General features: G+C 44.3%; 1 protein-coding gene across 1 annotated transcript in view; it reads right to left on the bottom strand.

Moving 5' to 3' along the window:
- Nucleotides 1-13,818, bottom strand: part of cacna1ab (calcium channel, voltage-dependent, P/Q type, alpha 1A subunit, b) — a 187,309-nt gene that overhangs the window by 97,655 nt on the left and 75,836 nt on the right. Inside the window, exons 4-5 of the mRNA XM_040146391.1 lie at nucleotides 5,981-6,086; nucleotides 4,452-4,591 (exon numbers count right to left, since the gene is read on the bottom strand). Of these exons, the coding sequence (XP_040002325.1) occupies nucleotides 4,452-4,591; nucleotides 5,981-6,086 (246 nt within the window). The remainder of the gene's footprint in view (nucleotides 1-4,451; nucleotides 4,592-5,980; nucleotides 6,087-13,818) is intronic.

Below are 13,818 nucleotides of genomic sequence, written 5' to 3'. Positions count from 1 at the left end.
CGAACCTGCAGATAACGCCACCGTGAGCTCTATTAGAGCAGTGTGTTTTCCCATATTACAAAGGAGATAAGCCTTCAACCAAGTCCTACACCCCAAACGACCCTTTGGATGAATGCGAAAGTTTTCCAAAACCGTCTTCCCACTCACGGTCTTCAGTTGGTCCCCACACAGATAGGAATGCAAGACCCACACTCTCTCTCACACACAGCAGGGAGACGGGGTAAACATGTGCTGGCTTCTTGCAGTGTGTGCTCGTATCGGGACCTTGCATTCAATTTAAAATCTGTATGAATATACATGAACGCTTGAAATATAGCTATAATTGGCTATATGGGCCATAGTGATGTATGCATAGTAATTGTGTGTATACATTTAGAGTGTCTAAACACTGAAATACAGTTTGTGTGGATGTGTGAGTGAGTGAGTGTGTATGCACCACAAGATAACAGCAGTGTGTGTATGTTATATAGGCTGTGCTGAGTGATTGATCATAGGGAGCAGGGAAAAGCAGGTTCGTGCAGCCCTTACCCGCACACCCACCCACCCACACACACACCCACCCACACACACACACACCCACCCACACATTCCCTCTCTGAGCGTGCTCCTCTCGGCGTTTGCTCTCTCTCATTTCTCTCTCTCTCTCTCCCCTCCCCCCTTTGTCCATATCCATCTTTGCCTTCCCTCCTCCTCCCGTCCTTCCTCCAAACCTCTCTCTCCCATTCTCCATACATCACTCTCACACCCCTCCTGTCCTCCCACCCATCACTCTTCCCTCCTTCCTGTGGTCTTCCTCCTCTAGCTCTGCCTCCTCTCTGCTCTCCATCCCTCTCTCACGCCTTCTCTAACTGCCCATCCCATCTTGAATTCCCTCTGTCTCCCTCTCTTTCTCTCTCTCTGTCCTGTTATCCAGTGCCCAGGGGAACGGAGAGACATTGTCACGTGTCCTCTCCCTCTTCCACCTCCTCCTCGTTCTTCCTCCCTCTGTTATCTAGCTGCAGTAGTACAGCTCCAATCTACTGCTGCTCTGGCAAGGGGAGTCTTCATCGCTCTCATCGGGCTCCCTCTGTCTTTATATCTGTCTATTTATCCACATCTATCATATCTCTCCACATCTGTCCATCTATCTGAAACCTCTGGAACTCTACTGAAAGGATGAACGCCATTCTTCTAAAAGATATTCCCTCATTTGGTGTTTTTGCTCCGAAGTCTCTCAAACAGGAGCGACTGAAAAAAAAAAAAAAATTCAAATTAGAAGCGATAGGAAATAATTTGTAAGTGAAACCGGTATCTCTCATAAAAAGAACTGCTGCTCGCCAAGCGGCAGGTCGGTGAGTATGACTTGACTGTTACGCTGATGGAATTAGCGTGGTGGAAATGTACAATATGTAGAATTGATCGTGTGAGCCGTTGCGGTCCGGGTCGTGTCGCCCACCCTCAGTGGTTTTTCCTGGCTGTTATCAGCTAGCGGCCGGTCTTAATTTGGTCCGCTGATGTGGAAAACTGGATGGGATACAGCGCTCCGAGGCGGCGCCCGGTTTTTATTCCCACCGATGCTGCTCACTGAGCGCGTGTGCTGAAAAAGTTTTCAGGCTTCGGTGGGCTGCATTGTTTTCGGGCTGGCTGACTTCCTGCTGGCTCCCCGCACACATGAATGTAATTAAATCATTTACTAAGACGGCTCTTCTAGACTTTCCGACATGTACTGAGCTGAATGGCTCAGATTCTGATAACACAAAACAGTCAATAAAGTGTGTTTCTGACGCTCAGAAAAATGGATTCTACACCTCACAGCCGTTTCTTTTTTATGGAGAATTTAAGAATGTATTCAAGGTGATCTACCTCCACGTCTCCATTGTATTTTATCTGACCAAACATAACATAATGCTCCTTGTATTCAAATCACAAAACTCATCTTTCAACGCGTACTTCTGCCTTATCGGAGGCTGACTGGCAGTTCACAGTCAGTTTTGGATGAAAGAGGGTCCAACTTCTCCCAAAGAACTTAAAATTAACGAGACTTAACAGCAGCCGGAGGATTTGACAGGAATATTAACTCAAGGTCAACTTACTAGATTTCTACGGGAGCTTTCAGACGTCTGTGAAAGCTGAGGGCTCTGGAGCTCTTCCATACGTATTGCTGTATTTTCGTGACGCCAACCAAGTGACACAGCCTCACCTCAGGGACCCCGACCCCCCAAAAGCTACGTTAGCTCTGTTATGCTATTCTAAGCGGCTCGTGCGCGTTTCCAGTGAGACACCACAGGAAGACAAAGGCGATGAAAACGTCGCTGCATGCGAGCGCATCCTCAGTGTGGACCAGCTGCATTTGCTGCCCGCTCCTACAGCATCTGTGGTAGCAGTTAACATCTTGAGAAGACGAGTGACAAGGCGAAGGGACCAAGGAGGCACGAGCGTCCGAACAAAACTACATTTTGTGTCTTAACAAACTGAAAGTCAAAGATCTGAAGCTTTCAGAGAAACCAAACTGCTTTATCAGTCTATTTCTAGAAACATACTGACCTATCGTGTATCGTTTGAGGCACAGCTGCTGTTGTAAACTGGAAAAGATATTTCTTGTTTTAGCTTCCACAGTCAGTGCTGTTGCATACCACTCTGATAAAGTGAACAGAGAAAGAGCAAGAGAAAGAGGAAACTCTGCTACCACTCTCTCGGCTATTGCCATAACAACAACCCCGCTCCCCCATGTCTCGGAGAAGTGACATTTCACTTTGCCCTGGTTGCTGCTCCCTGCAGTGCTGCTCTGATCCAGCCTCCAAGTGTGAGTGTGTGTGTGAGTGTGTGAGTGTGTGAGTGTGTGTGTTTTTGTGTCCTCATTAGACGAGGATAGCGACTGAGGGGGAGTGGCCCTGATCACACACGCACACCGTGTCAAACCAGACCTCTGCTGTGTCTGTGTGAGTGTGCTTGCGATCAGAAAAGAGAGGAAGTCGTGCTACTATAAGATGTACACACACACACACACACACACACACACACACACAGATTCAGAGAAAGGATTAAATGTAAAAAAGGAGATCTGTTCACGCTTTTGTAATATTTCTATCATTAATACTAATAAAACACTGAGTTAAACTGGATTCAGTGAAATAGCTGCGTGTGTGTGTGTGCGTGTTTCTTGTATATGTCTGTCTGTAATTCAGTCTTTCCCCCATGACAAAAACTGTATCTTGTTACCATCTCCACCCATCCCCCTCTCTTGCTCAGGCAGCCACATTTAGATCGAACACCACACACACACACACACACACACACACACACACACACACACACACACACACACACACACAGTTACAGCACCACTCTTACCACCTGCCTGCACACAAACACTCACACTCAGACTCCAGATTAAGTGGTAAGTGTGTAGGTAATACTCATTATTTTCGGTATGTACAGATTTTCAGTACAAAAAAAACAGATTTTGTAAAATGATTTGTTCTGGCTAGAGTTGATGTTCCCGTGCATTTGATTTTGTCTTCTGTTTCCGGCTAAAGAGGGCTCTTTACAGCAAATAGGATCCAAGAACATTGCAAATTGTGCTTCTGGTAACAGAAAGTGAAGGAAAATTTGTAATGAAAGGCAAACAAAGTGCAAAATGTCAGTCGAAATACCTCCACATAGTTAGAAATAACAGAGACTCTGTTTTTCTCCAACTTCAGCAGATAACCTCCCAATATTTAGATTATTGTTACTTAGATTCAGATATTTTTATGGAAAATAAAAAGACTTAACAATGGGCAAATGTGAGAATGAGTATAAAAACACATCGGATATTTCATGTTTTCAAGGTTATAAGAAAGAAAGAGAAACATGTCAGCCGGCCACTTTAAACTTGGAAACGCACAAAGCACACACCTGATCTATGACATGTTTGTTCAGACTTGAAATCTGGTTTCTTTCATCACTTTAAAGGATGAAAAGAAACCTCGTCGAGTCAAGTCGACCATCTGGTCATTTGAGGCCTTCGCTGACTTTGTTTTGAGGTTTTTGTTAAATGCGCGTGTTGCCAGAACTTGGAAACTAGTAATGCAGCGACACCAAAGTTCCCATCCAGCTGACTATAGTAATGTGATGTGGCAACCACGATTATTCAGTCTAGAGCCCGAGAGGGTGTTTTTAAAAAAAAAAAAAAAAAAAAGCCAGTTATGCCCCAACTCGTCCAGCGCTAGAGTGGAACAGGCAAATCACAAAAAAGCACCCTACACCTTTTATATAATGAACGGTGAACATGAGGCACCATCTGGACAACGACAAACACGCAAAAACATCGAAATCAAATAAAACCTCAAACTAATATGAATAACATGAATATAACAGATACATAAACTTCCTGCCAGAAAAAAATAAAATAAAAAAGACTAACCGAAAAAAGTTTTGAAATAAAATTAAAATGAGTGGTAATGTAGTAAGGAATGTTACTGTGGACTCACCCGGTGAGCACGACCACAAAGTCCATGACGTTCCAGCCGTTCCTCAGATAGGAGCCCTTATGTAACGCAAAACCTAGAGCCAGGATCTTTATCCCCGACTCAAAACAGAAGATGGCTATGAAGTAGGGCTCTGTCTCCTCCTGCGATGGAGGAGAGGACAGGAGAGGAGAGGAGAGGAGAGGAGAGGAGAGGAGAGGAGAGGAGAGGAGGAAGGAAAGGGAGGAAAGAGGAGAAGGGATGGAAGAGAGAGACAGAGCGGAGGTGAGAGTAGGAAGAGCATGTGAGAAAAGAACCAAAGGACCGATTGATTGTGGGTCATTTTGTGTTAACATTTTGTTTTGTTTTCTTTAATGGGAAATTTGTACTGATTTGGACCCAAAGTGATACTCATGGATTGTGAGATAAGAATTTGTGAACTACCGTGAATAAACATTTTTACATTAAACTGCAAAGACACTTCAAACTTCTCCGAAATGTCTCGTCCTGACCATAAATTTTATCAAACCTTTAGTCTAGAAACAAACACACACACAAAAAAAACAGATTTCTTTTTAAACAGGAAATAATTTCATAGCTTTTCGACAACTATAAACGTTTGTAATGAAGTGGCACAAAATACTGCTGTTAGTTTTTTATAGGATACGATACAAAATGAGCACTTTTTAAAGATAATTTCAGCCACAATGGGCTTGTGTCGTCATTTGCCCGGGTGTTTGTGTACTTGTGTGTTAATTCGTGCCTGTGTGTTGTCTGTGAATGTACGTTTATATTCTGATCTGTGTGTCCACTGTGCATCACTTGTCTGTGTGTTCGCGAGCCTTTGTGTATATTTGTGTATGCCTGGGTGTGCATGATTGTAGACACCTTGTTTCTATATGTATGCGTCTTAATGGTGTGTGTGTGTGTTTTACCAGTCGTTCGGACAGAGGCGTCTTGTCTCCATCAGGAAGGTGCTGTTCCAGAGCCAGGACGATGCAGTTTGCGATGATGGTGGTGAGGATCATCCATTCAAACGGAGTGGAGCCGGAGTTAAGGCCAACGTCACCAACGAGTGCCGCGCACACACACGCACAAACACACACACACAAACACGCACACAAACACGCACAAACACAAACACAAGCGCACACACAAACACACACAAAAAAAACAGATTTCTTTTTAAACAGGAAATAATTTCATAGCTTTTCGACAACTATAAACGTTTGTAATAAAGTGGCACAAAATACTGCTGTTAGTTTTTTATAGGATACGATACAAAATGAGCACTTTTTAAAGATAATTTCAGCCACCATGGGCTTGTGTCGTCATTTGCCCGGGTGTTTGTGTACTTGTGTGTTAATTTGTGCCTGTGTGTTGTCTGTGAATGTACGTTTATATTCTGATCTGTGTGTCCACTGTGCATCACTTGTCTTGTCGAGCCTTTGTGTATATTTGTGTATGCCTGGGTGTGCATGATTGAAGACACTGTGTTTCTATATGTATGCGTCTTAATGGTGTGTGTGTGTGTGTGTGTGTGTGTGTTTTACCAGTCGTTCGGACAGAGGCGTCTTGTCTCCATCAGGAAGGTGCTGTTCCAGAGCCAGGACGATGCAGTTTGCGATGATGGTGGTGAGGATCATCCATTCAAACGGAGTGGAGCCGGAGTTAAGGCCAACGTCACCAACGAGTGCCGCGCACACACACACACACACACACAAACACGCACAAACACACGCACAAACACAAACACAAGCCCACACACACACGCCTCATATACATTTACTGTGCATTGCAATTATTCACACTGCGCAGACCGGGCGGCTGCCGACCAGTGACTGTTCACGAGTTACGACATTTTCAGAGTCGCACTAGATCATTTGTCTGGCGTTCTCTTCGGCCGCAAATGTCCACGGGGTTATTTTATGTTAAAGTTCAAAAGACAACGGCAGAATGAGAGACCGAAGGCTGCAAGTTCGATGACAAATTCATTTTGGTAGACACACGAAGGAGGCTGAATAGGATGTACTGTTCACTGGTATCTCTGGTTTCCCTGCAAAGCCTGTTGTGACTCATTTGTTTGTTTTAAGGTCTTTGTAAATGCACTTAACTCCGCTTGAACTTTAGTCGACTTGGACTTTGTGCTGTACATGAACCCTCCTTTCTAAGTATCATCGGTGTATGTGGCTGTTATTTCACCGGAAGTTCCTCGACTTCCTTTTTTTTTTTTTTTTGTTCCCCCCCGGACTCAAACTCATTCAGTTCGCTAACAAACATACGGGCAAAAAGCTCGAGGGAAAAAACCCGCCACGTTGCGACCGTTTGATTTCCCTGCATCGGCTCAGATCAGAAGCAGACAAAAAGCCACGACTGACATGATTGAATTTGAACTGAAAATGGTGAGTTTATTGCAGATGTACATCAGATCAAAATTCCCGCAGACACACGCACGCACGCCGTCGTCTGGTGGAACAGCCAGCTTTTCACAGCGCTCCATCCCGTCAAGTGTGTCTCTATGTGATGCGTTCTGGCGTGTGCGTGTGCCTGTGCGTGCGCGTCCATGCCTGAGTAATAGCCGCTGGAGGGGCTAAGATGACTGGATACATCCAGACACATCAAGCCTGAGCCTAATTGGCCAGTCATTATCCTGTTAGCCTGTATGTGTGTGTGTGTGTGTGTGTCTCTGCGAGTGTGTGGTGGGAGTACGTGTCTATTGTCGTGTTTACCAGATGCAACGTTGACACCGACACTATGGCCAGAGGACGGCCTCGGTGTGCGTATTCGCGTGTGTGTGTGTGTGTGTGTGTGTGTGTGTGTGTGTGTGTGTGTGTGCGTGTGCGAGGAATAAGAGGCTGCTACTGCTGATGTGTGCGGATCGGACAGGTCAGCCTGAGGAGTGCACACTAACAAGAGGAGTCTGAACTACACTGCAGATGCCGGCTGGCAGACACAACGCACACACACACACACACCTACCTGCGGGAGACGCAGTGGTGGAAACATAGAAGGCACCCAGATGCACCAGAACGGCGCTTAGGATCAGAAGTTGGGCCAAGACGGCATTTTCAGCTAAGATTTTAATAATCTAGATAGTTTTGGTTCCTCAGTGTTAAACTCAAAATTACCAATGTATCCAAACTGTGTTCTTAAACGGTGGCTAGTGTATAATTTCTTGTGTTGAATGCACCCCCAAGTCTTGCCTACAACCCTGACAGGGGCAACCTGAGTGCACTATTCACCAGAATCGTGTAGGTGGGAATCTCTCAAAAAACGTGCGTGGTTATAAAATATATACGACGTGAGTTTTTGGGGTTTTTTATTTTTATTTTCTCGACACTCATCTGGGAAGTTACATGCATGATTCTAGCCAAGGCTGTAGAGACAAGACTTCAACTTGAGTCTGAGTTAAGACAGAGAAGTGAGAAGTCGAGGCTTGAAAGTCAAATCTCAAGTTTAAATCATTTATTCTGTATTTTATTATTAGGCCCATACATTTAAAAAAAAAAAAGACTAAATCTCAGCTTAATTTAGGAAAAAATAAAAAAAAAAAAAACAGTATGAGCATAACGTTGAAAGATAAATGTTCAAATGCCATGTTGTAAAATGACAGGAGAGGCATACTCTTGACTTCCTGAAGTGCAGACTCATGGTTCATTGAAGCTCAAAAAACATGCTTGCACACTGAAGGACTCCATACATTTAAACCAACCTGGCTTCAAGACAAGCTGGTTTCAGGGTGTCTGATATGACGCCAAAGGCTTATATAAACGCCATGTAATGTTAAAGTGCCATGGCAGCGTCCTTAAAAAAAAAAACAAGACAAAAAAAACTGCATCTTGTCTTACACTTTTGCATATGAGGACCTGTGCCTTGGCTCAAACTTGTGATCCAAGACTTGAGACTCAACTCTGATGGGCCCCCCAGAAACAGGCCGTGATTCTAGGTCCTAGATTGTAGGTTGTTAGAATTGGCGGATTAATCCTGATAGCGCCAAAAACCGAGGGTGCGGCGGATGATCCACTTGGCTAACTATACTGTCTCCACTCTGCCATGGTACAGTGTGCTAGAATCACCCGACGACTTTGTTCCCTCTGGAGTTCACCCCTCCTCCAAACACTGTAAAGAGAAAGCCCCTTTGTCTTTACATCTTTTGCTCTTAAAAAAAAAACAAAAAACAAATGTATTGACTGGGTTGAGGTTATAAGAGGAGAGGAAATTCAGTGTCATCAGCTGTACCTTTTTTCTTTCTTTTTAAGAAGGTGTTCTAATAGTAAAGAGGTTTGAAACTTCAGACGAGTCAAGTAAACTAGATTTTCCAGTAAATTAGCCACATTTCTAACCAGTCTTCTTCTTTGCTGTAATATCTGGCAGACGACACACGGCTAACACGCTACCATCCTGTGGGCAGACTCGCTGTGGTCACTCTTGTGTCTTATTGCAGGATAAACTGTTATAAATTTCCTATGTAATCTACTCACTTTTTGAGTTAATCTCACATTACACTCCTTCTGCCCCTGTTTTTTTTTTGTTTTTAATGTAACCATGGTGTGGACGACCTGCTGGATTTTGTTGCAAATCAATTTACAGTAACCATACTGTATGCAGCCCACAGATGCAGAGAGTGTGTGTGTGTGTGTGTGTGTGTAATAGCAGACTACATGCTAGCCTGCTACACCATCTATTATTCAGCAGACACACACTCTGCTGGCCTAACAACCTGCTGAAAGCAGGAGTTAGCACTCCCTCTGTGTGTGTGTGTGTGTGTGTGTGTGTGTGTGTGTGTGTGTGAGCGAGTGTGTGCACTCTCTCTCTCTCGTTTCCTCCCATTTCTTTGCGTCGCTGCAGTCTCTTTCTATATCTGTTGAGATCTCTCTCTTTTTTCCCCTCTTTCTCCCTGTCTTGTCTTCTTTCCAGTTTCCCTTTTTCTTTTTCTGTCTGTTTTTATCTTTATCTTGATTTTTCTTTTCTCTCTCACTTTTTTCTCTCCATTTCTTTCATTTTGCATTTTTCTTTTTTTTTTATCTCCCCGTCTTCTTTCTCTTCTTGCTTTATCCCTCTCTCTTTTCCCCTCACTTTCTCTCTCTCTCTCTGTCTTCCACTTCAGCCTATTCCATCTTTTTGAGAGAGAAAGAAAGATTACGTGAATCAGAAACTATTAGAGAGCAGAAATTTTTGGCCACGATATTAATCGTGAGCTCTGCAAAAATGTGTGTGTTCCTCTCTCGTTAATTAAAATGGCTTTCTGGTGGCCACAAACAAGCCCTGCCAAATACACTGATCTCTCTCTCTCTCTCTCTCTCTCTCTCTCTCTCACACACACAGTCTATTCTTTTCCTTTCACTCTTTATCTCTTCTTCCCACCGCAGGCGGCTTCTTAAAGCAAACAATTAAACACAAACACACATATAAAATCATGTATTCAAACAGAATGAACGCATGCTCATTCACACACACACACATGCAAGCAGACAATTCTACCCCAACTAATACATTCATAAGTACAGGTGATGCTTCGGCACACCAATACACACATACAGGAAGACAAGGAATGCCCACATCAGCAATATTTTGTTCCTCCATTGCCTATTATTGTGCATACACACACACACACACACACACACACACACACACACACACACACACACACACACACACACACAAACGCACACACGCACACACACACACGCACAGCATGATTCTGCCAGCAAGTGTATTAACTTATTACAGAGAGAGAACAAGAGAGTGAGAGAGAGAGAAAGAGATGACTGGTGTTTGTGCACATGCTCCATTTTCAGGCAAAAATTCAAAATGGCTGGATACCACAAGGAGTAAGTGAGCAAATGCAGTCGTTATGTAAATCTGGTGGGTTACACAGACTCCAGTTCCCAGGACTTGGAATTAGCGAGGTCCAAGCCGAAACGGCTTTGCCTCAGTGCCCTGGAGTCCAGTTTGGCCCCGGGACAGGGGCATCCCTCTGACCTGTCCTGATTCAGTCTTAATGGCTGAACACCTCCGGCAAAAGTGTCCATAGCACTTCTAACCCTCATACACTCCCACTTAAATACCCATAATAAACTCTCACACAATTATTACCCCATCTGCACTTATTACAAGAACCAACACGTCAGCCTCGCAAAGTAGTTTTCGGTGACGGTAAATTGAATATCCTTGGGTTTCGAGCCGTTTGTCAGACACAACAAGCAATAGATCTTCTTTAAGAAGTCCAATGTTAAAGGGCTTAAAAAGGATTATGTAAAACCGCACTGGCATCGAAATTGAAAAAATTACTCACACACATTTTCACTAACTATATTTGGGCTAAATGTAGACCACAAAGGACAGGCCACATTATGAGCACATAAAATGTTATTTGCTTTTCAAAACCATACAAAAAAATGATAAATGCTAAAAAGGGTTTAGCCAATAACATTTCTATGAATATTGACCGCATGATGGACCACACCTTATCTCTGTCTATATTCTTGTACAAACTAGAAAATCACTGGGTTCAAAATTGACCCAGCGTGGGTCAGTACGGCACAGGCGCGATACCGGGCTAACGTTACCCAGTACCAGTGGGTCGTTTTGACCCAGTGTTAGTCTTCAAGATCAAGACAACCCCTTGTCTTGGGTGGATTTCTGCCCACGGGTACCGGGTAAATTGAACCCATCATAGTCGGTTTTTAACCCGGTGATTTTCAGTGTGTAATCCTATGAGTTCAGGTATATAAAAAGGTACCACAATAACAACTGTGTATTACACCCGTTCACAACACGCATTCACGCTTTTCTCTAAACGCAGTAGAACGGCTACGCCTGAATGAAACTACGGGACGGAAGCCGCCACCTCGGACTCTGCAACGCCGGCACGCTGTCTGAAGTCACACACTGGGGCAGCATTAGTCACGGGCCGGCGTTGTTTTCTGGACCTGAGTCCTCATCATCTTCTATCCGGCAGACTGGGCACAGTTTAGCGCATTGCTGCCTTCCATCGGTGTAGTAATGTCACTACATGCAACTTTAGATCTGCGAGCGCTCTACCGGCCAGCATGGTAGAGTCTACATTCAGCTTTGTACTTTCTATACCATTTGTGAAGTCCCCCCCTTACGTATTCTATGTATCCAAATACACTGAAGTCACCACCTACATTACGCTGATTGGCAAAGATTCAGAATCTTTATTCAGAATATATATATCCTTTTTTTTTTTTTAAATGTAAGAAATGTAAAACTCAAATGCTACTAAAATGCTACAGAGCTGTTGTCCTACTGACAGCTAAGGCACATCTGAAAAGAGTTCAGACACAAGACCGCTGAAGAGAAGAGAAGAAAGTCAATACCGGGAATTGACGGCAGTTTGGCGACGCGATTGAAATCTGGACACGTCACTTGATCGGTTTTGAGCTGTTTCTGTGTTACTTAAGTCCTTGCGATTCCGATTTTGAACAGAACAAAGCGTCTTGTAGGCCCTCACGCTTTGATGATTGTACTTCCCCAGTCGCTAACGAAAGCTGGGTTCGGACTACAGGAGTTTAAAGTCCCAACCAATTTTGACATCGGGTTGCATCACACACATAAAGAGGAACTTCTTCAGCAAAATGTTTGATAATCGTCGGGGTGGCTCCAATGAGTCTGCGAGCAGTTCGGGAGGTTTAAGACTGGATCTGCAAACCCCTCACATGTCCAGGTAACCTGGGCCCAACATGGGTACCGACCAAGGTCCCAGACCAGAAGGTGAATCGGGGACAAATCGGCCCAAAACTCCTGTTGTCTGAGCCCGATTTGAGATACCGTACATTTAAAAGTCAGAAAAAAAACTACATTTTAACATTTTTAAAGATATATATTTATTTTTCCTCCCAGTATCACAGCTCTACCTATTCACAGCTCCATATTTATTTGGTCACTCACTGGTGGTGAGGCGGGTGGCACTGGACGAAAAAGTGACTAACCCCTAAACCTTTACCGTACTACCTGTCCTAGCGTGAAGACAATGAACTACCTACCTGAACCCCCCCCCCCCCCCCCACTGTCCACACGCTCCAATTCCCAAACTCCACAAAACCTACCACACCCATTTAAATGTGCCTCAGTCTAAGTCATCCTGTGAAAAATGTCCTCATGTACCACTTTGCTTGTTTGTGTGTGTGTGTGTGTGTGTTGGCGTGTTTGTGTGTTCGTGTGTGTGTGTGTGTGTATATTCGTGTTCGTGTGTGTGTTCGTGTGTGTGTGTTCGTGTGTTTGTGTGCGTTTTCAGCTGATGAGGCATTTTGGCATGGCGCTGAGCCTGCGCTTTAGGGGAGCCGAGCCTGATGAGGGGGGGAGATTTTAAATCACACCAAATGAAGCTTTATCAAATAAATGAAACTGTGTAGCACTCGACTCAGCAAGAGTCAGTTCCTTTATGGGAGTGACGCAAGCACTCGCTCGCTCGCTCTCTCTCTCCGTCTCTCCGGGCTGCCTCTCAAACATGTGGGGCTGATAAATAGCAGGAAACAGGTCAATACACAGTCAAACATCCTGCAAATTTGAACTCCATTTAGGGTCTGAAAGGGTCTAAAGGTTGTCCTGTAGATTCGCTCACGTTTTTCTGAAAGTGTGTTGAGACTGAAAGCAAAGTGAAAATGACCTGTCAGTGTAGAAAGACAGACAGCTGCGGATCCAGTGAGGGATGAGGCGAAGACGCCGTCGTGTGAATTGGCAAGTGACGGCGCCCGGTCTGGCTGTTCTGCCCGTGCTGCCATCTACGTGTAGCAGCACCCGGTGCGCTACAGTGCTACATCCCAACCGGCGGTGGACTCAAGTACAACTCGCCGCGCCTGACCACAGCCAGCTGGGATTTGGGGTAGATCAGACCCGTAAAAAAAAACTCTCATTGGCCGTTTAAGACCCATATCTAAGGATTACAATCTATATATGTAGCATTGTGGCAAATATAAAAACAGTGACAACGTTAATCTCGAGCTTATTATTACTATGTGAGAGAAGAAAATTGCAAAGAACTGAATGAAGAAGGCAAAAGCTTCTAGAAAGAGGTTTTCACAGGTTCACTCCATTCCTTGTATCCAAGACCCGACCCTGGACCTGATTTGGACCAGGTCCAAGTTCTATTCTCTAGTCTAATTACAGTCTAATCACATCTTATCGTTCGAAACTCAATTTATGCTCGTCAGGGTCCGGCGGGTTTTCTGTGGTTCTGTTTTGGGTCGGGTCAAAGGCTTTGAGCCCGTGATGACCTGTGAACAAAGATTCTGCTGAGAGAACTAATCCGCCTCAATAAATATGTCTGTGCGTAGATCTTAGTTAAAGCAGCAGTATGAAATACCACAGGAGGAGGGGCGTGATCAGCAGAGTAAGAGCGGTAAGTGTCAGATGATCATCTGATAAT

Source organism: Xiphias gladius, chromosome 15 (genome assembly GCF_016859285.1).
Source record: "Xiphias gladius isolate SHS-SW01 ecotype Sanya breed wild chromosome 15, ASM1685928v1, whole genome shotgun sequence".
In the NCBI taxonomy this organism is placed as follows: Eukaryota; Metazoa; Chordata; class Actinopteri; order Istiophoriformes; family Xiphiidae; genus Xiphias; species Xiphias gladius.
Note: the sequence above shows the minus strand (reverse complement) of the source record. Positions and strands in the feature narration are given on the sequence as shown.